The following is a 23,118-nucleotide window of genomic DNA, read 5'->3' as shown; positions in this document are numbered from 1 at the left end:
AATTTACCTTCTGGCTATAATTGTCCAATTATTTCTTTTTTTACAAAGAAAAAAACCCCACCTCCTCCTTTGGTCCAAGTCCCCATTGTAAATTTTCCTGTCTTCATTTTTAAGCCCTGGGTTGCTCCATATGGATGTGCTGCAGGTTTCACATGAACTGGAAGCTCTCTGATGTTAAAAGCCAGGCCTCTTCATATGAGCGGTTGTTTGCAGATGTGGATACCTGCTGCTGCTGTGGATGGACTTAATGGATAGTCATTAAGTTATTAGCTGGAGCACTTGGAATTCTGGATGGATGCATCTTTAAGCTGGCTGTTAATTGAATAGCTCGATCACACATGTGCTTACAGGGCTGCCAGATAGTTTTTATTTCCTAGCAGTGACTGTATTGCTTAGATCAGTTTGATTATTTGCTTTAACTCCTTTTTCTTTACTATTTATGTATCACTGGATAATGTGAAGCACCAAGGTATTAGTTTGCTGTTTTGTAGTTCTTAGCCTTGACAATTGGTCTAATCCAATGCTATTTCTACCAAAAGCAGCATCCTGTTTTGTATCCTGGCTTTTGCTGGTAGGCCATGGATTATAACTGGATTATAATGAGGAACCATTTACTTAACTTCAGGGGAGCTTTTCTTGTCTGAAGACTGATCCCCACGTCTTCTGCCCCATGCTTTTTAGATACTTTGCAGTGCTATTTTTCTACTAACAATGCTTTGCTGTGCTTATCCATAGTGTATCTTACTAACCTGTAGTCTTGCGTGATGAAGCAGCTCATCCTCTCCAAACTTAAAAGCTTAAGCAGACGATACATAACCTTTTCTTATCCCAGGTTTCACATCAGGGGTCAGCTGAACAGTCACAGCTTGCTTGTCTGAAGCATAGAGGAAATGAATAGCATCCTATGTCCTCCAGCAGTAAGGAGGAGAGCAAAAGCCCCCCTGCAGCTTAGAAGGGGGATTCTCCTTCCTCTTATGTACCAATATCAGTCACCTGTGTCTCTGCCCATCTTAAAAACAAATATGTGTGTGGATATGCTGGGCACAGTAGTCTTCTGATAGACATCATCACAAAGCCTTGAGCTTTTCTGTGCTGCCTACAAAAGATTTAGAGACACGAAGGCGTCCTAGTTCCTTCTTTCATTTTGCAACATGTACGCTAGCGTACAACAGACTACAACATAGAAAGTGACATACTGGGACAAAACCCAAGGAACTGTTCATTCTCTTCTTCTCTCCCTGGTGTTGTAAAGGAAAGCCAAAATGTTATGTATTGGGAAATTACTTTCTTTTCCAAAGTGAGATATGTTTGCAATGGCATCATTTAACGAGTGACTTAGGGACAGAGGCATGTGGTTTATCTGCTGTTTTTTACGTGACTCTGGATCTTCTTATATGTACAGAAAGCTATTTTTTCTGTTATTGTTATTAGCTCTTGGCCACAGTGATATTTGTGACAGAGAGTTCCCTTGGTTAATTATATATCATGCATAAAATGCTTTGTACAGTCGTCTAATCAGTTTTTAAAACTTTTTAACATCTTTCCTGTTCTGAGAGGTTAAATAAGCTGACAGACAGAAATCACTTGTCTTTCCTTAAAGATTGTCCTCCCTTTACACCGTGGTAGCCCAGCAGACCTGCCAGTTCTCCCATAGATGTGTGTCTCCTAATGCAATGAAATACGTTTCTGCTGTTTGCATGTGTGTTTAGTTATCTGCTCTTTACCTAGCTTCTGTCTTGCTGCTTAACTGCTGTGATTCGTAGTCTTTTGACTGATGTCACTTGAGTGAGATTTCTGGGAAGAAAATGCATTTTTAGATATGGTAACCTTTCAAAAATTCTTACTTAAATGATCCTGTTTTGCTTTTTCCCTTGTTTTCCTGTTTCCCTTATTGTGTGTGTTCACCCTGTGACTCTGTGCTGAGTCCAGCACTTCTAATTTCCTTGCATCTGACCTGAGGGGATTTAGAATCAGTTTCCTTCTTTAAATGTCCCCTGCTCTAGGGTTTAGTTTCAGAGTTTTCGATATGATTCTTACTTTGAGGATGCTGAATTTAATTATCGTTCAGTGACTTAACTCTAACTACCACTTCCGCAGGAGAGAGCTTGATAGAGCAAGCCCTCTAATGACCTTCTGGCATACCAGGTTGTTTCTGGACTCCATCAATCTGAAAGGTTAACCTTGCAATGGGGAAAAAAACAAGACTTAAAGGAAAGCTCGATTTTTTTAAATTTTTTTTTTCCTCCTCTCTGTTATAGTTTCTGTGGAATTGTGGGATTTTTGCAGGTGAGCAGTGATTCCCTTTATAGGAAAGAGGTAGAGTCTTCATCTGCCCAAGCAAGAATATTGAGACTGAGGACAGACTGTAAAAGGTGGAGCGCCACGTGCAGCACTTAGATCGCTGTGGGTGTGCCTCTTTTGTGAATTACAGCCTCCTTGAGGCAATCCAACCTGTGCCTCAGAGCAGCAACCCTCATCAGGCTGCCCAGGCAGACAGTCCAGCCCTGGCATGGGCCACACAACTCTGCTGCCATTGACCACAAGGAAGAAAGCTATGCTGCTTAGAACACATCTGTGTGCCAGCAGTGTGGTTAGGTAAAAAGGGGCCAGATCCTTTCTGATCTCTAACATCTTCTAAATACTTTTCTTCCTATAGTTGAAACACACAGAAATGGTATGGTTATGCCCCTAAAAAATACTGTTTTTCTGACCCCTTTGCAATGTGCGGTGACCATTAATTGTACCATAAGCCAATGTCAGGCTAAAACTGAGCAATTTAGAACTTCTGAAAATGTCACAGGCTATAAGAAATGATTGTCCCTTCTGGAGCACACCTGCATGAAACTTACTGTCTTACGGAAAATACGATATCAAATAATACAGCTAGTAGTGGCCGTAGATAGCAGATTCTTCTTTATTCAGAAGGATAGTTTTTTTTCCTAAATGATAATGCTTTTCTCTCCATTAAGAATGAGGCTTTTTCCTGTCTTGGAGCTGAGATGAACTATGAATATCTGCCTAGGTAAAAGGAAGTGTTTGCAGGTTAAACACTTGTCCAATGGCATGGTTAGAATTGGGGCTGTTTCAAAAGGGTAGAAAAAGGAGCAAGGGTGTTCCAGGGCAGAAATACAGTGTAACCTTTTGCCCTGAAGCAGATGGATTTAAATCCTTTTCAGACTTTTTGATTTTGGTATTGTTCTTGAGGATCCTGCTTAATTGTAACAATTAAAACTGCAAAGCACTACCCTGCAAGTACTGAATTGTTTTGGAGGCTCCAGCATTTTGAGACCATTGTTTTCAATTGAGCCAAAACACATTCCCCCCCACCCCAATTATCTTTTCCCAGATCAAGAGGTTGAAAAATGTTTCATTTCACACCAAACATGCACACACACCACTTTGATTTTGGAATTATAAGAAGCTAGAATTATTTTTTTAAAAAGCAACAACTTTGAACTACAAAAACACTTCTTCTGTTTTAAAGCATGCCAAAATTAAATACTTCAGACTTTCTTCAGGTTTTCTGCTACAATATTCTGAACTGACCCAAATTTGCAAAACATTTTTGTATTACGAAGCCTGTACTCTTTTTAATCCCTCTTGCTAAAAAATGAATCTCGGCAAAAAAGAATGGAAGAAGTGCCGTCATTTTCTGTGTTCGTAAACTTTTGGCTTCGATTATGCTATCTGACAGTAAGATTTGCAATTTGCCTTATGTATGGGGAGAGAGGAAGTATCTTCCAATGGCAAACACTTTTTTGTGACCAGTTTATTTAATTGGCTTTCCTTAGCAATATTAGAGAAGCAGTAATCGTTTAGTCCTTTTCCTAGTAAGTCTGATTCTTGGGATTTTATGTTTTATTCTTGGGGTTTTACCGGGTTTATGTCCAGTTATGTTTTAGTTGAAATTTCAGCTGCTGTATTCCCACTGCTCTCTTCAGTCGCTGAGGTACACCTCTTGTACCACTGTTAAAATGTCATGTACAAAATTAAATATATTATTTCTGTCTTTTTGAAATAAAGTTTTAAGACCAAACATAGAAATAGTCCATATCTTAAATTACTCCTTTGTGTTTAAATTGCCTCCATTCCCCTAAACTTTAATGAGACTACTCTATGTCTCTAATCTTTCTTCCTAACTTGGAAACTGGCAGCCAGCCTTTCAGCCATGAAAGTGGTCACTTTTAAAAAGCTTGTTAGTTAGTGACATCCTCCATAACACAGATACTTTCTACAGTTAAGAAAAAATTAGCATTGGCTTGCAGATTTTGTTTATTTTAAGAAATCAAATCCTCCAGAAGAATAAACAAAACCTGTAAGTGTATGTATGTTTCCTCTGTGTGAATTCTTTTTTCCCTTCATAGAAACATCTGTGTGACCAAAATAGCACAGTTTTTTATTATATTTCCTGACTTTACCTTATGTTAAAATGACAACATTTCGTATTCTCTAAAGAAAAGTGGTACTCTCCTGAGTCTCAGCTCTGTGCATAACTACACTGAGTTTGTCTGATGCATTAAAAGCTGCTTTTGCAGAACAGACAATCTCTTTATTTTTTCATCCTTAATGCAAAAAGGAAAGCAGCAGGAAATTATTTGTAAAAACAAATTCAACAAAAAATTACAGCATAAATAGTACTTAGGTGATATATTAAATTATGTCCAACATTCCTAATGTTTGTCCTCTATCAAATGCCTTAGAGTTCAAGTTTTAAGGCGTTACTTCCCCCCTAGTATTCTATGGAATGTTTTCCACTCGATGTATCTTTTCCTTTCTTCTGGTTTCCATTAGTTCACTTTGAGCAATTCAGATCATTCTCTGAACAAGCTAATTCTTGCTTGTGGGAATTACGTTATACAGTATTGTTTCTTTGGTATTTGAATATCCATCTGAAATACTTGAGTGCTGAGTACCACGTATGGTGCTTTTCAGAAGAACGGCCAAATTACACATACTTACTCCTTAAGAACATTTCGAGTCGAAACACTAGATATTTAGAGTTTGGCATTCTGAATATTCAGCAGATGTTTTGTTTGCTGTGAAATTAATTATCTTTAATAGAGTTGTGCAAATGGAAACACCATCTATGTACCAGTTAAATGTTAGTGTAAAAGGATAATGGTGGTATTTTGTAATAGATACAGCATAGATTTTAACACTCTTTCCTCACTTTCCTGTAGCGTTTTCCATGTGCTCGTCCTGAACATAGCAATTGTAGGAGCTGGAGTAGCAATGGCAAGATTTTATCCAAATATAGGAGGTATCATAAGGTGAGTGTTGCTTGCACAGTGAACCAGTGAACTTGCCTGTGGTGTTGCTGCATGTTTGCCTGTTGATGTTGAAAAGGAACAGTATGGGCGCAGGTAATTGTGTCTTTGTGTTTTGTGAGGCTTACACGGAGTATAAACAATCAGCTCTTTTAAAGTTCTGACAAGGAGCTGTCTGTAATTGTGCGTCTGGATCTGAAGTGGTTGAGATGATTCCTCGAGTTTCGTTGGAGCTGTATCTGAGGACCTTGTAACTATATATGTGAAAGAATATGGTGCCAGTAGAAAAGTCGCTTGGTTATTGTGTGGCCTCTCTCAAGGTTTTGTTTTGTGTTAAGACCGTTTGAAGCTGTTTTGAAAGTCCATAATAAAAATCCGAGAAAGCAAGTAACTTCAAAGGGAAAAGTGACATAAAAGTTGTACTTCTAAATGATATCTTAAATTTACCATGTTAATAAACACCTAGGATTTCTATACTTGAGACAGATTAGAGGAAATAATCTAATGAGTTTTATTTTCTACATTTGACACCACCATATTTGTAATCATTGTCATTCATTTCTAGTTTGCATCTTCCCTACAGCAACCAGGAGAGGGAGGTGTTTAAAAATATAGAAATCTGCAATTATAAAACCAGAATGACAGGCTTGGGTCTGCCCAGAGTAGCAAAATAACTTACTTCTGCTCAGTGGCTGATCTTTGAGGTTTTTTCCATTTCCTTTTTTTTTTCTACCTCTCCTTTTAATGAAAATTTTTGTATTCCAGTAAGAGAGATGTTCTAGTTATAAATTCCAAATAAATATCATGCAGTACATTTCTCTGTTTGCAAACTGATCCTGACCTCTGCTACTGTGTTCATACTGTGCATAGTAACCAAACATTTTGAACAGTGAATTTCCAGCTGATAAATTGTCTCTATACAGTCTTACTTAGGTATTTGCTGGTTTTGTGTTACAGATGGTTACTCTGTATTATGATGTTTCCTCTGTCTAAAAGGAATGTTCAAATATTTGAAATAAAATATTTTGTTAGTTAATAATGCACATTTGGCTGCAGTATAGCTTTGTAGGTGGAAACTCACAGTAGGGGAAAATAAAGAGAAGGGTTTGGTAAGACAGGGAGTGGTTACAAAAAGAACAGTTAAATGTTTCACTTGCTGTGGTTGATCATGTTACCAGGAGGGCATGTTGATCGTTTCAGGTCTGGAGAATGGTTTGCTAGGAGCTCATTAAATAAATTAAAATAAAAGTTGCAGGTTCAGGAGCATTTCTATGCTTACATGCTTTAACATGTGTCCTCAGATGGCTGGGGTGCAATGAGATTTGCAGTTCTGACAGTAAAGGATGCCTAACAAAGGTTGCACTCTTCAGCCTTTTTCTGTTGCATGTTGACAAATTTCCCCAAAGAAAGTAGAAACGTCAAGTCAAAGATAGGAAGCCAGTCCCCAGAAGCATCTGGGGATGTGGCTGAAACATCAGAGGCATGTCAGAGTGCAGGTACAGGGGAGCAGGGGGCTGAGCAACACAGAGGAGGATAATTAAATGCCAGTGAAGGAGGTGAAGGACAGCAAGGAACAGAAATTGATGTTTATTGACTGCAGATAGTCATTATTCAGCCAGACATTCAACAGTTTGAGGGGGGAAAATGACAACAAGAAATAAGAGTTAACACAAAGCATTCTTTTTTTTCTTTTTTTTTTTTTTCTTTCCTCCTTCCCCTCTCCCCCCCTTTCCTCAGATACTCTGGAGCAACATGTGGTCTGGCCTTTGTATTCGTGTATCCGTCCCTCATCTACGTGATCTCCCTGCATCGTGCTGGGCAGCTGACGTGGCCAGCATTGATCATTCACATCTTTATAATCCTCCTTGGACTGGCTAATCTGATTGCACAATTCCTATTGTGAAAACTCCCCCTTCTCCCTGTGGCTGTCACAAGTGGTACTGTGACATTTGGCAACAGCCTTGAGCAACACTGTCATGCCTGAGAACGAACAGTCCTCAATATGATCTTGATTTTATGAGAAGTTCAGATTTGAGTGAGGTAGTTCTCCTGGTTTTGTTGAATGTACATCAAAGATTAATGAAGCTCAAATATTTTAATTTCTTACAGCATACTTCTCAAAACAGACAGCTTTCAGGCTCAGGCGGTAGAATTCCTCTTTCCTCCAAAGGAACTGTCCTTACCTTTATTAACAAACATGCTTTCACAGTATTGTCCAGTGACTGTTTGAAATACTCTTTTGTTGCAGTTATTTTCCTGTTTTGTTTGGAAACTGAATAAGTGATTGTCTTCCCTTTTTTTTTTTTTAGGTTAATTTATAGTCATTTGGGTCAAAATGCACTCTAAATTTTGAATATGCTATTAAATTGTTTTGGCAATGTTTTTGCTCTAGGAAGTTCCAACTAAGAGAAACAATAAACTCAAGTCTCAGTGTTTTATTCAGAACCAATGTGTACACAAGTTATTTGTGATCTTACAATGAGAAAAGTTCGGAGGATTAAAAAAAAATAGAACAAGACAATTAAAATCAGAATTCCAGGCTTGACCTCATTTCAACTCTGTTAACTGGGCTGTTACGTGCTGTGAAGTTGTCTTACCAGGAGTTGCATATGGTTTTATGGATACATGTTGGACACAGTTTTCATCACAACCCTGCTCCCTCCCTTGTATGTTCTTATTCCAGTGGTCTCTTACTATGCTCTTCCACTACATTACTCTAGACATTTTGGATGTGAGCAGAGAGACAGAGCTACCACTCTTCAGAATTGTGGACTAAATCAAATAATTTGAGTTTTAGAAAATTCCTACCAGAAGCTGGAAGGACTGGGGAGGGTTTCATTGTTTTGCTTTTTTTTAACTTCTTGTTTACTAAGAGAGTGTACATGTGTAAGCACACAGACACCTTCCTTCACCCACTGTCTGTGAGTCTGAGTCTTAACCCAAAACATGCAATAATTAAGTTGCCAGACATCGGTGGAATGTCATCTTTTGTGGTTGGAGAGAGAGTAAAAACTCGTCTTTGTACAGAATTTCAGTGTATTAAAATAATCAGCAAATGTAAAATAATTGAAAGAGGACTCTGCGCAATGCTAAATTCCAAAGTAAAAGAGGAAAAAAAAATTGGAGTGATGCAATATTTGTGAAGTAGGAGTTGAGTTGGGAAAGATAATTACATTGCAGGGTAAGAGTTCATATTTTCATCAGAAAAACAATGAAAAGCATAACCTAGATTATTACCATGCTTCTCTGGGAAATTATGTGAATTTTTGTAGTAATGATGTAAATCCATTTGTTTGAGTTAGGCTCCTCAAACTGTGTAAAGGACAATGAGTTGCATAAATGTCCTTTGATTTGTATGAAATACAAGATCATATGGGTTTGGAATATTATCTGCAGAACAGAATAATGATTTCAGATTCTCTCTTCTTTTCTTGTGAAACTTTTTGTGCCTTTAAATCAGAATTGGTGAATACATCTATCATCTGTTCTATATTGGAGAGGAGTATTTGCCTCATCCTGGTCATTTGCCCTGTGTATACTCTTATCTTCCGCTGCTTGGTTTCCTTATTCTCTAGGGGATATCTGTCCACCCTTTTCACTGCCTGACAGTGAGCGTGTCTTGCAGTGCTGACACGCTTAGCACTGGCCAATACATCTGCTTTTTAGGGACTGGGTCTGACTTCTCCCATAAAATACTTCCTTGAACGTCTAGGTAGTCATCACTGCATGTAACTTGATGGCTGCATTCCCTCAACATTCTCAGCAGTGTATTTCACCAATTAAACCTGTAATTTTTTTTTTTACTTTCCAACAAACTTCCTCTTCTTTCCAACAGGTTTTACAAATTTACAGTTTCACAACAGTAGTATGTTGCTAAACCCCCCACAGCTGCTTGATGCAGAAGAAAAGTACTTGAACACCAAAAGGAAAGGACAAAAGATGCAGTATTTCAGGTATCATTGTCTCATTCACATTAAGCTCTTGTTTTTATATATTATAGATTCAGTGCTTAATTTAGGTACAAACCCTGATGAGTTCAGGTACTTCAATTTATAGAATCATAAGAATGGTTTGGGTTGGAAGGGACCTTAAAGATCATCTAGTTCCAACCCCCCTGCCACAGGCAGGGACACCAATTTGATTATGTCCTTCCATGTTCCATCTGGGTATGATTCCATGAGTTAAATCCTTGCCGTTGAAGCAGATAGTAAAATGCCCATTGATTTTAGCAGAATTAAATTCTGTTAGGATCTAGTAATTGAACAGAAACACCCAAGTGAGACAGAGTTCATGGTGAAGTGTCTTAATTGCATCTTCTATCTGTTTGTCTCTTTTTCTGTTGTGCAATGTACAGTGATCTGAGTTAATATTTAGAAGGAAAATATTCTGTACCTTTCTAAAAGCCTGTTACAGCTCTGGGTTAGAGATAGGTTCTTGCTGCACTGTTTATTTATACAGGCCTTTAACAGCTTTGATTTGAATTATAAATTGGTAAGTATTAAAATGATAACAGATATTTTGTTACACTGTCATCACTTGATGTACATTTTCTTATGAAAATATATGATTTTACTACATTCAGTTGAGATATTCACAAGTGTCAGAAGCAAGTTAGGAGTGTGTCAGTAGAGTGGCATTTTCAGGGTTTTTTTTCTTTGTCAAGTCAACATCCTACGTTAAGTAATATTTTAAAATTTAGTGGCAACTTAAGTGGTCTAAAAGGCCAGAAATAGATTGCAGTGTCTCTTTTCATGCAAGCACAAGATGTAGTTCTCTACAAAGGCACACTTCATCTTGCTTGCTCATGCGACCTGCCGTGATAGCCTGCTATTTCCAGTTCCTTATGTTCTCTGTTCCAGCAAATCATCATGTGATTTAGTGGAGCAGAAAAAGTAATGTATGGGCCCAATGGTATATTGTGAAATGTAATTTCTTACCTTCTCATACAAGAAAAATAATTTCTGCTGGAAATACAGAATTATGACTTTACATTTGAGCTTTGCTAGAGTAAGCTGTGAGGTGAGATACTGTCAGCTCTGGACATTGAGTAAGAGTCTAAGGTTTTCTTCATAAGAGTACCAGGCTCTCTGTTTAGCACCATCCCTACCTCACTGCACTCTGAAAATCCAGCCCTCCATATTATGTGGTAACTCTTGTGATGCAAACTGAAGTTTTGTTGCATGAGGCTCAAGCAGCTGTAATCATCTGTGCTGATACCATCAAGCTAAAATCCAGATCTCAAGATATACAAGGCATTAACCCAGCTTGACCTGCAGACATTGCCAAAGCATCAGTAGCCAGGGAAATTCCCAGGAAGCTCCAAGAGCAGTTGTGGACATGCTTGTGTGATGAAGTTGTGGATGTGTCTGTGGGAGATCACACACAGTGTGGGCACCAAGACCAAGGGATTAGTTTTTCAGTGGGAGCTTTGCGATGAACAGAAGTAGTTGTACTTTCCAAGGAAAAGGACAGGTGATGGGACTTCTATGTCTGCCTTCTGCCATGACAACAGAAAGAATTACCATCTCCATGTCCATGCTTGTACTAACCTCATTGCCTTGGCCCAGATTCTTCCTTTCAGCTTCTAGCAGTCTTCAAAATCTCTCCTGTGCTTATTAGCTCTGTTTCCCCTTGCTCTTCCAGTCACTCACAGCTGCAGCTGTTCCTACAAATCAATTTTGCCTGCTCTGTCTGGATTAATAATATAATGTTAATTTGTTAAATCTTTAGGCTCAAGTGATCTGCAAAGCAAAAATGAGCATTCGGGATTCAACTGTTGCATAATTTAACATTTCCTTTTTCTTAAAAGTTCAGCCTTTCGAACTCCACATACAAAAAATATGTAAAGATAATGACATTTGGATGCACTGCTGAACGCTTTGTCAGATAGACAGTTCACCCATCCAACCTCCAGACTGCCCCCTCCTCCACCAGGTTTCTACACAAAGGTTGGCTTTTGTTTACATGGTCACGTAACTTATTTTCTGTGAGGGCGTCAGCTTGAGAGTGCGAAGGTTGCCAGAGCAATTGGTTCCCTATCATCGCTTAGGCCTGGCATCCTCTAACTTTGAGTGCTGGACTTTGGGCAACTGTTAATTGACATGCAAGAATGTGCAACAAGCTCTAAAGTTGCTTAAAACGCCTTTGCGGCCTGTGTCCGTGAATGTCTCTCCAGCATGGCATAATGGCAGACATCTGAGAGGCAGCAACAGTATAACTGAATGCTGGAGCTGCTATGGGAAGGAGGAGAGACTTCCCGGAGTAACTGAGGCAGTCGAATCTTTGATAGACAGTCGAATCTTTGATAGATGGTCTGCATTCTGGGAAGTCCCAGAGACTCCTGTGTACATACAGCCAGACTGATGCTGCAGTGGCCATGTTCTGCAGCGAAATGGTAGTGGGGGAGGTGAGAGAGATGGTAGCCTCTGGAAAGCGTATTTTTGCCTTTCAGGATGTTTTGCTCCAGAGGACAACTGCACTAAGCATCTGTCACGATTGTAATGGATATGAAGGTACCTGAGGAAAAATAATAGTGGGAAAAGGGTTAGTGCTTGGTAATAGCTGGTACCAGCTGTACCAGCAAAACAGTGTCCCTCTCACCTTCAGTAGGAAGCAGAAATTCATTTCCATGGGCAGTTCATGAAATCTGGGGGCTGTCTTCAGTAATGAAAATGCTATTTTAGCAGAGCTCTTGGTAACTTCCTAATAGAAAGTAAAATATTAATGATATGCAAAGCACTGATGTTTGTTTTAGCTCGTTGTACCGTGCTTGATGGGAGAGTACAGCTTAAGCTTCTCCCTCTTTGTTGGTATTCTGTGAGATTGGAGTCATGATCAGCGTATTTAATTTCTTCTGCAGTTGAGAACACCATTAAACTTTTCTTGGAAAGGAACAGGACTCAACTTGCCAGATGCTTTCTACCACTCAGTCCTGTAATTTCAGATGGTGGAACCAGTACTACGTAACTGTTGCTCTGTAGTTTGTATTTCCAAGCACCACTTGATGCGAGATGGGCAGGAAGGGTCTCTTTCTTTTTTCAGATTTACCTAATTATGGCTTTTCCCTTATACCTCCTTTTTGTCATCCTAAAGTAGATTAAACAGTCCATATGAAAAATGCGGCTTTATATAAAATATTTTTGGTCCCTTCTTAGTATGTTTATATTGCAGCTTGGCTAAAGCTCATTGAATTATTTCCAATAGCCCAAAGACTGTTTAAAAACTGCTGTCCATGTATTTCTTTTCATCATTGTTTGAATGGTCTTTTTTCAATTCCATGGACCTTGTTCACTTCTGACATTTCATTAAACTGTTAGAGGAAGTTGAGATTAGTCAGGTCGTTTCAAATCAACACAGCAAAGTCATTCAGCTGCAATATGAGGGAAGGAGAAATGCCTACACGTTGAGTTCCAGGCTAGATACCAAATGCCATACCAAACAGAGACATTGTCCCCACTGCCCAGCTGGCTTTATCTCTTAGAGCAAAAGGAGATTGTGTTACAAAATTACCACAGGGCATTCAAATTACAGGCTGGTTATGGGAGGAGAGGGGAGGCTGTTTTGCATTGAAGCTAGGGTTTTTTTATTTATCTCCTCAGTGAATATCTAGTATTTTGCATCCAGATGTGTAATAAGAGCCCAGGTCAGGATGCCAAGTTAGCGTAAGCAAACTCGGGGACATCCCTTCACCTTCCAGCCTAAGAGTTCAAGGTGTCTGGGCTGGTACAGGGTGGCAGAGGCAGTGAAGATGGCTTCTGCTGATGCTTTGTGCTGGCTTTATGGGTTTGGGATTTGGGAGAGCTCATGTTCATGTCTTCTCCTAGAGAAGCCCAACACTTTACTCATGGAAGGCTGAATCTCACCTATCCAGTCTACAGTCCTTCGGCTTGAGAGGAAGGATTTGCATAACTAAAGTCATCTGTTGTGGAAATACAGCTGCTATTTAAGGTGCAGCCAGATTGACAACAATGGGCAAAAGATCATATCCTGCCTCTGTGAAAGTCAACATGTGCAGTTTACTCTTGCCCAGGACACTGCTGTCTTCTTCCTGCTACTAGATTTATTCAGCCCTTGAAGTCACTTCACATTTCTTTATGGTGCCGCCAACTCCCTAACTATTTTCACAGTGGTAGTTCAGGCTTAAGTGTTATCTTGTATCTCCTCTTGATTGTCATACACTAAAGAAGTGAGAAGTTAGGGGTAACCTCTGATAGCCAAACTTCGGCTAGTTGTTATTTCTTCTCTGAATAATTAGTTGGGATATTGAAGGTGTAACAAAATATGCTATTCTTAATCCTGGAGGTGGGGGGTTCGATTTTTTTAAATTATCTGAAGTCTGGCCTAAAACCATATTGGTCTATCAAACAGTGAGTTGCAACTGTATATACTGTTCCTGCTCCTACTCCAACAGAAGAAAACAAGTTTAGTTAAAGAAAGACAGAAGATGACAGACTTTGCACTCTGAGTGCACTTGTTTATACCACAGACAGCACTTATTTTCTGCAGGCAGCCAGCTACTCCATCATAGCAATTGCAACAAATGATGGGCTAGAGCTCCTCCAGAAATAAACTCTTACCTAAAGGTGCACGATTTTTTTATTCCTTTCCTGTCTGTTTTTGTAGATAATTCAGATGCCCCAATGAGCCCCTTTCGGACAGGTTTGTTCACCTGATTTGCACCTTGGTAATAAGATGCCATTTAGTGGCATCAAAGGAGTATGTACATGACCATAGGCTCCAACGCCTTCCCTGGGAGCTTACAAGACTGTCCCAGTTCTTTTCCACAGTGAAATCTGCCCTCAATCCCCATCTGCACTGGAACGTCTATACTTAATCTGCAAGGACAAACTGCAAGTAAACTGCAACCATTGGGTAAACTTGTTAAAAACCTGGCTTCTGTGGTTGTATTGTGAGGGCACTGCACCGTTTTCTTTAGCACATGACTGAGTCTTTTACCTTCATCCCGTGTGTTTATACAGGGAAAATCAGGCCATTGGACAGCAGAATGTTTTAACATTGCATATGCTTCCCAGTGCACCCTGACTAAAGCGGGTCTCTTAAAAATTAATCTGATAAAATGATCTTCTGTGTTGAATCAGGGATAGAAGCCCATCAACCCTGCTTTATCCAGTATGTGAAGCGTCTGGAAAAGTTTCACTGAAAAGTAAGATCTGTAAGAAAGACAACTACAAAAAGAGAAGCTTTCAAAGTCATCAAAATGCACATGAGCAAAATTTTCTGGCAAGGGCAGCCTAGACCTCTGGCTTACTTGGGATGGCTGCCATCAATAGGAATCTTTCCTTTTGCTATCAGTGGGCACTGATTCAGGCCTTGGAGAAATTGCTCTTGAAAAGATTTTGGCAGTTAGGGGAAGATTCCATCAGGAATAGCGGGACTCGGCTTTCCACACCAAGTATACTTCAGCAGCTGTTTTTCGGGTGCAGTCGGACCTGCATCACAGTTTAGATGCTATATTGTTGAGTGTGATATAACAGATTTACCTTTAAAAAAACTCACTGAAAAGGTGAGTACCAAAGTAAAACACAAAATATAAGTGGGAAGCACAATCTGATTTTTTAAATTTTTTTTTGCATTGATATACAGAAAAAAACAGAATGTCTTTGAAATACCCTCAGCTGGCTTTTTCATCCCAAGTTGGATCTTGCTTTTCTTTGGCTCCTTGGGCAAAACTTTAAAAGCACTCTGGGATTTGTGTGCAGTTGTGTTGTTGCTCCCTTATGTACTTGTTCTTTGCCTGTTAGTTATTTGTCAGCAGCGTTTCTCTGTGGAGTATTTTATAGCACTTGAACCACACGGAAAGTATGCACCCAGCTGAACCCACTAAATTTGATGAATAATCCGTTGTGTGTAGATGCTGTCATATTTCTGGGGAAGAAAAAAACACTAAGGGCACTCTGTCCTCTTCAAACACAGTAGTAAGGAATGGTCCCAGAGCTTTAAAAGATCCTCCCTTTTTTAAGTGCTGTGTGAATTTCCATGCAGTTCACTACCTTCATTACTGACTAGAGCCACAAACCTCAAGCCAGCAGACAGCTAGAGAGCAGCTGTGAACCTTTTTGACCATGTTTATTTTAAAATGTTACGCCAAAATATATATAAAGTCATGGAAGACTCAGAACTCAGTTTTCTGCCATGTGCTTCTCCATCAGCCCCACCACTTGTCCACTGTATTGCACTACATTTTAGAGCAACTAATCCAGTTTTGCTTAACCTAACTGTCCCTGTTCTGGCACTCCCATTGACAGTTCTTCAGCAGATGAATAAATGGTTGCATATACCATCAGGTGTCTCTGCAGAGGAGCCACTGGCCTGTGCAACTCAAATAGAATCTCTAGATAGAGGCCTAAGCGCTCACGTTGTGGTGCTGACCTGTTTAGAGAGGGCACCACTGGGTATGCCCGACGCACAAATAACATGCATCTATCTGCTGCTGCTGGAACCCCTGAAGTGCACATTGCACCCTTTTGTCATGAAGTTTGCCATGAAGTTTGCCCATGCTGGGCTGTGATCAGCTGCATCATGCAGCCACCTTGATATCCAGTCCACCAAGAGGATGAGTGTGTGATGGCAGTCAACTTGACAGCCTGTCTCTCAGGAGCAATAAAACGTCATGGTTCTAGCTCTAAGGATTTTGATCTCATGTTATGTATTTGCCATGATGGCCTGAGTGAATTCAAGAGGTATATTTCCCACTGGCAATAAAGGAGAGGGAGCAATTGTATATGGGCTGGTATTATACAGGTGCCCACAGCCGCAGCTGCTCCAGGCTATATCCAGTTTCCAGACATTCACACCAGAGGGGGCTGCCCTGTAACTGGCAAATACATCATCGCTGCTAAACTTGGTATAACTCTGTGGACTGCTTTGCTGTTCTTACTTGAGGAACTTTCAAAGGGGATAAAATGATGCCTTACTGAGCACTCCAAAGCTGTAGAAGAAATAATAGGAAATTAATAGAAAAATGTCATGCAATGGCAAAAGCTACCTCAGGACATGTGCAGTTCCACCCAGAAACCTAGAGGTGCAAAGACAGAGGAAAGATTTGTCATTGTTTCCATCTTCTTACCACTCACAAGAGTATTAGTAAGATACTCCCAAGCTTCACTAAACTCTCACTTCAGCCAGATATTCAAAAGCAGTCAGCCAGATATCCCAAAGCACTATGTACTCCTGTGGAGCCAGGTTAGAACTATAAAGCTGTAAGTGAATGACCTCAGCACAGGAGAGCTGAATTTCTTAAAAAAACTGTGCAAGAGGGGCAGTCAGACATGAAAATCTGTCACACGCTGTGCTTGTATAACTGATGCAAAAGCCTATGCAGTCTCTTAACGCTCCATATTAGACTATAAACCTTACGAGACAGATGGAGTATGTTACTTATAAAGCTGTAGGCAATATGATATGAAAAGTCATTCTCCTTAATAAATTATTTCTATGCTTTTAAAGGTTTGGGTCCTCTACAATATCTATTTTAGTTTGCTAATATTAAATGGATCCCTCTTGGAGGAGAGAGATTCTGTTGCCTGGCCCTCCTCACAACTCTTAAGGCCAACGTAGCATTAAATAAACTGAAATAATTTGAACTTTGTAGACTTTTTCTGCTGTGAAACAGCTATTATAGAAATGGCATTTAAGAGTGTGTCTTTTTTTTGCCTTCAGGAGTTTTGGAGTAGTCCTCCTTTTTCAGTTTCAAGATGACCAAATAGTTCCAGTAATTTCTGATCTCCCTGCCAGTTTATTATTAGTGCAACTGGCTACAAACCAGCTGACTGATGTCAGTCTCGTAATAAAAAATGACAAAGCTAGACAAGGGTCCCATGAAAAACTGAAGGAGGAGGATATGTTTATATGAAGTGTGTTTATACTTGTAAATCTGTGCGAGAGACTACAAGGTCTCTGGCGAAAGTTTCACTGCTCTTTATAGCACTACTTATTCAACAGGTTTTCCTTCTTTTCTCTTCCTTTCCCGGGTGTGTGCATGTTGCATTTTGTTCTCTGTTTTGTTGTTTGGGTTTTTTTAATATGTCATATAATGGAATACATTAATATTCTTATTTAATATGAGTGCATAACTCTCTATTTAATGTGACTCATTAATATATCCCACAAGGCAGAGCATCCCTAATTATTTGCTGTGCTGCCAGCTGCAATCTTAGGTTTGCATCTTGCAGTTACATAAATGAATCGTAATTGTGAAGAAAAGCCATGTTTTCCAAGGCTGCGGCGGCAATTTTTCCAGCTATTGTGTGCACAGGAATGCGGCTGCACACACCCAGAGATCTCCAAACATGAGTAAAACTTATGGGTCCTGTCAGATGCAGAACCAGAAACTAAGTGTTAGTATAAAAGCCACCTATGTTCTTCCCTCATCTTTCAGTAGCTCTGTTCGCAATTTAGCCTTGTCTGATTTTGCAACTAATTTTTTAAGAGTGGTGTTGTAGAAAGGTCATGGCAAAAAAACAGACAATTGCAAGAAGTCTATCATCTGGATTATTTGAGAAAGGACTAAACCAGATTATAATCTGGTTCTCCTGGACTTCTAAGCGCTAGGTTAAAAAAGATACCAGATTTAGGTTGCTCTTCATTATTGTGTCTAGTTTTTACTGCCCTGCCATTCAGGATAGATTCTTGGAGGGAGAGTTATATCCCCAAGAGTAAGATTTGTGGAAACCATCATTGCTAAAAAATGAATTGTGATCTAGCCAGGAAGAATGCTGTAGAGAAGGAAATGCTGCAGGAAGTGCTATAGGGAGTTATTCACCTCAGTCTGAGCTGCAGGGACATGGCATGTCACTCTTCTCATTATAGCCAAGAAAAGCTGTTGCATTTTCCATATTTACATCTAAAGTCCATTCAGGGATCAAGCTGTACTTATCTGAGCTGTGCCTCGGATCCAGTGCAGCATACTCTGTGAATCTGTACATCTCCACAAAAGACATCTGGACTTCTGCATTCAAAAAAAGTGTTTTGAAGAAAATTTGAGTCTCAACAACTGTTTTCATCTCATTTTCCATTGGCTGAACTGTATCTTTACTGTCATCTGTGTTACTCTGCTGGTGATAAAAAGTTTCCAACCTTCAGGCGATATGAATATGTAAAGCATTCCAGCAGATTCAAATACCGTCTTGCCTCAGTGCAAATCTACAAAGGTGGTTTTCCAGCACACGTTAGGCAACACCTAAGCTTTGAAAAATTCACTCTGTTTCAGCAGACAAGTAATGTACTCTGGGAAAAATTCAAACTTTACTCCTTCAAGCCAGACTATCAATTCAATTAAATTGCCTTTAGGATACAATTTCTTTTTTCCAGATTTCCGTGTGGTATGAAACAGTCATATTTATAGAGGTCAAAAGTTTTACCAGGAAGGCACATAGAACCTCGTGATGTCTTTTGTTCAAGAAAACCACCACTACATTAAAAGAAAAGAAAAAAACAAAGAAAAGAGGCTTTTGCTATTCTTTCTTCGTGTTTGTGATGGCATCTAATGATTAGAGAAGGCCCCAAATTTTTGATTGCAGTCTGGTTTCTTATTTTTTACAGTTTCAACAGATTTGGAGATGATAATTTCAGTCCAAGCTCAATGCTGCTAATTCTTTATTATTAACCCTTTCCTCTAGTTCATTTATAAGCTGCAGTGAACGTCTACATAGACAGACAGGTCAAGATTTCTCAAGGGCGAAATGCCTCTCTAGTGGTAAGACCCAAGATAGAAAAAAGAGGGCAACTGAGAGAAATCCCCATGGAGGATTACTCCAGGGCTTGTGGAGTAGGCAAGTTGTCTTGCTCCCTGGCATCAGTGAATCCCTTCATGTCTGTATGGGTAAGGCTGGTACTTGTCATTCTCTCCACTTTGCCTTCCTCCTCACCTCTCCCAATGGTTTCCTGTGCCTCTAAGAGCTTGCCAAACACAGTGGAAGGAGGATCCACAGGTAAGGTCATGTAGCATTAAGACATAGTATCATTGCATTAGATTCTGAAGGAGAAAATACATATAGAACAATGCTCCCTTCCAGCTTCTTGTTCTGTTTCCTTAACTTTTAAGAGTCCATCCCCACAGAGCTAAATGTTAATCCAACTGAAAATTGTTGTAACCACCTGGAAGGGCACAGAAACGTAGAAGGTAAGTGCCCATCTTCATACATGGTCATCAGGTCAGAGATGAATTAGACTGTGCCATCTGTAAGAGGGTACTGATGACTACAAGGAGTTGGGACATTTGTTTTACATCTGTTTGTAACGACAGAAGCTCCAGCAGCACAGTGGTCGCCTAACTCTGAATTAGGGCAGCGGTTCAATACTGACTCAGAGGGAAGTCTGCCAGCAGCACCACTGAATGTGCGTTACATATAGTACAGCAGGAAATTTGGACAGCAACTTGTTATAACACTGTTTTGGAAATGCATGAGTCACTGTGTTTCTGGAATCTGAACCTTTCTCAGCATGTTTTTGTGCTAGATACCCTGTCATGTCATTTGAGAAAGCCTGAAGGACCAATGCTGAATTAGTTTATCCAGGATCCTCATATTGGAATACTCTAATCCATCTTTGTGATCTTCCTGTTTCCAAAAAAAACAGAATGCAATCCACTGTTTTCTTCCTTTGTGAAATAATAGTATTTAAAACACTTTTGTAATTGACACTAATCTCCTCCTTTATTAGAGCAACCCACTGAGCCTTTCACCTCAGCTGTTGCACTCACTGACTTCTCTGATGCTTTTAGATGAGGCTCCCCCACTTCCTACTCCATGCATACAGTACTGCTTCACTTCACTGTTCTATTTCAAAGTGTTTCTTGCAAGACTAAACACTAACACCACTGATAAAATCACATATGCACTCTACAGTAACTAAACATGCCAGGGGATGCCTCTGCATTTCCTTTGCTTCCTGTCTCCAGCTGACAGTTGTCTGTCTCCAGAGCTGCACCCTTGTCCCTGCAGGCTTAGGATCCAGGTACCACTCTGAACTGCACTGGTGGCAGAAGGTCCCTCCCTCTAGCAAATGTCCTAATTTGTCTACAACACCTTGCCTGCCTTTTTTCCTACTTCTTACACTAAAATTTAGTGGTGAACAGAACTATAATTAAAATATTTATCAGATTGATAAATACAGGTATGAACACACCTGCACACACACACACTTTTTTATGAGCCATTTACATATAGGCATATTCCAAACTATGAAAGTGCAAGAAATATCAACAACATGGTTGTGTTTGTTAGAAGCAGCCTGCAGAGGAAAGGGGAAACTTCCCATCTTGCAAACAATCACATGTGTTGGATTGAGCATTTGAGCAAACAAGTCTCAGCAAAGATGAGTAAGATTAAAGAAATACACTTAGGAAGGGTCAGGGCTGAAGACTGACAGCTCTGTGATGGTGTCCATCCTGAGTCTGATTCACAAAGTCTTCAATGCCTAACAGGCTTTTTAGATATCGGCACTTAGGCATATTCACAACGTCTGTGACCCAACCCTGGAGTCATCCCTGGAGTCATGAGAGTGCTCAGAGCCTACCTCACAGGTGAGAGCAAGGGAGATGCAGAAAACTGGGGTTCTCCAGTCTCTGTCACCTGCTGATCCTGGTGGAGCAGGAATAGCCAGAGCATGCCTAACTGTCCCTTGAAACACAACCAGAAAGCAGATGAGTTATGTCCTGCCCACATCCAGCAGTAAAAGCGCTCAGCTGGGAGATGGGACATTTGGGAAGCTGAGTTCCCCCTTCTTTTCTGTAACATATGTGGAGCAGACTTACAGCAAAAGCTACAGTCTCTCAGAGATCTTCCTAATCACCAGCCTTACAGAACAATTTCTCCTAGCTGTCTTTAAATGTGGTAGAGTCAAGCAGGTTCTTTACCATATAGAGTTGCTGTCTGATTTTTAAACACGTCTGGGTTTTTTTTTTCATTTTTTTAAAACTAGTTATTTTTTTTTTAACAAGGATAGTACAAACAACTTGATAGAAAACAAACCATACCGTGGACATACTTAGCAGATGTAATATTAAAAGTGCATTGCATCACACACATATCACTTTTTAACAGGGTCTAACATGTTTTATAGACCTGCCTTTATCTGCCTGTACCATGCCCCTCCCATTTCTGCTTACAGCTTTCCTCTTAGCTTTTATTCTAGAAGCAGAGAAACACAGTGGTGAAACACCACTCAGAATTTATGTGTCACCTATATTGATTCACGGTTACAAAGTTTTTTTAAGACTGCAGGTAACTGGGCAATAAAAAGCGTGTTCAGTCCTGGGTACCTCTGCCAACCTGCCATGGCTTCTCCAATATAAGTTAATTTATCACACACTTAATGGGCTTTTAAGCAAAACAAAGATCAGGTTCATGATAAATGACTGCAGCACATATCCTCTGCCAACTGCTGAGTCTGGGATGGGATACTCCCCATTTGCCTATTTTTAGCAACTGCATGGCCTTTTTATGCCTCTTAATTGCTTTAGTCATACAAAGTATGTCTGCAGTGAGCAGATTTTGCCCTATTGATTTGTGCAAGGATTCTATGATGAGGCCACTCTGCTCTTGCATTTGTTTCCAGAAAACCAATACTGCACAAGATAGCTGTCGCACTGGCTTTTTATACTTGCATGGATCCGCATCATTTGTGTATATTCTGTAAGATGCTTACAGGAGGAACCATCTCAGCTGTTTATTGCTGATGTTGATGCACTGGCGCCTTAATGGATCTAATCTGAAATAATTTGGGTTTGCATCTGAAAGCTAGCAGCTGTGCTCATCCCAAGTATGTGTGCTGGTTTTGGCCAGGATAGAGTTAATTTTCTCCGTGGTAGCTGGTATGGGGCTGTGTTTTGGATTTGTGCTGGAAACAGTGTTGATAATGCAGAGATGTTTTAGTTACTGCTGAGCAGAGCTTACACAGAGCCAAGGCCTTTTCTGCTTCTCACACCACCCCACCAGCGAGTAGACTGGGGGTGCACAAGAAGCTGGGAGGGGACACAGCTGGGACAGCTGACCCCAACTGACCAAAGGGATATTCCATACCATATGGCATCACGCTCAGCATATAAAGCTGAGGGAAGAAGAAGGAAGGGGGGAATGTTTGGAGTGATGGAGTTTGTCTTCCCAAGTACCCATTACACGTGCTGGAGTTCTGCTTTCCTGGAGATGGCTGAGCACCTGCCTGGTGGTGGGAAGCAGTGAATTAATTCCTTGTTTTGCTTTGCTTGAGCGTGCAGCTTTTGCTTTACCCATTAAACTGTCTTTATCTCAACCCATGAGTTTTCTCACTTTTACTCTTCTGACTCTCTCCCCATCCCACCAGGGGGAGGTGAGTGAGCGGCTCTGTGGGGCTTAGTTGCTGGCTGGGTTTAAACCACGACAGTATGGCTGAACAAAAACTCCTATCTAAGCTTGATAATAGATTATTATTTGTGAATTTTGTAATAATAATAATAGCATTAGAGAAAGGAACAAACTAAATCTGTGCCCTGAATCTATACCCATGACAGTAGTATCTGAGTCCCTTGTCATTTCTATGTTTATCTTCACAGTATCTACCTGCAGCACAGGAGCGCTATCTTCCCCAGCTGGCAGAAGGGAACGAACAGGGCACACAGTGTACATCAGCTTGTGGCTTGCATTCTCGTTCAAGCCCAAGCTCCTTGAAAGCCCACACCACCTGTTTTGTGGACTCACACTCTGACACAAGCCCGTGTGTGCACCGGGAAGGGAAACTCAACAATACTGCAATGCCTCTTGTGCCTGAAAACAAAAACCCTCCCTCACAGACACCAGCACTTAACTCTATGGCATTGCACGTTCAAGTCCTCACTCCTCTGACACGCCTAAAAAAA

General features: G+C 40.2%; 1 protein-coding gene across 3 annotated transcripts in view; it reads left to right on the top strand.

Annotated features, from left to right (window-relative positions):
* SLC38A9 (solute carrier family 38 member 9) overlaps nucleotides 1–23,118 on the top strand; it is a 68,166-nt gene that overhangs the window by 41,735 nt on the left and 3,313 nt on the right. Inside the window, exons 14-16 of one of the 3 annotated variants that reach the window (XR_011050055.1) lie at nucleotides 5,181–5,270; nucleotides 9,103–9,220; nucleotides 22,816–22,863. Coding sequence is in view for 1 of the 3 variants with exons in the window: in XM_068422752.1 (XP_068278853.1) it covers nucleotides 5,181–5,270; nucleotides 7,005–7,170 (256 nt within the window). In the remaining 2 variants the exon portion in view is untranslated. Of the gene's footprint in view, nucleotides 1–5,180; nucleotides 5,271–7,004; nucleotides 7,801–9,102; nucleotides 9,221–22,815; nucleotides 22,864–23,118 lie in introns of those variants that run through there. The other 2 variants (XR_011050054.1, XM_068422752.1) reach the window with 2 other exon arrangements.

This window comes from Nyctibius grandis, chromosome Z, assembly GCF_013368605.1.
Source record: "Nyctibius grandis isolate bNycGra1 chromosome Z, bNycGra1.pri, whole genome shotgun sequence".
In the NCBI taxonomy this organism is placed as follows: domain Eukaryota; kingdom Metazoa; phylum Chordata; class Aves; order Nyctibiiformes; family Nyctibiidae; genus Nyctibius; species Nyctibius grandis.
Note: the sequence above shows the minus strand (reverse complement) of the source record. Positions and strands in the feature narration are given on the sequence as shown.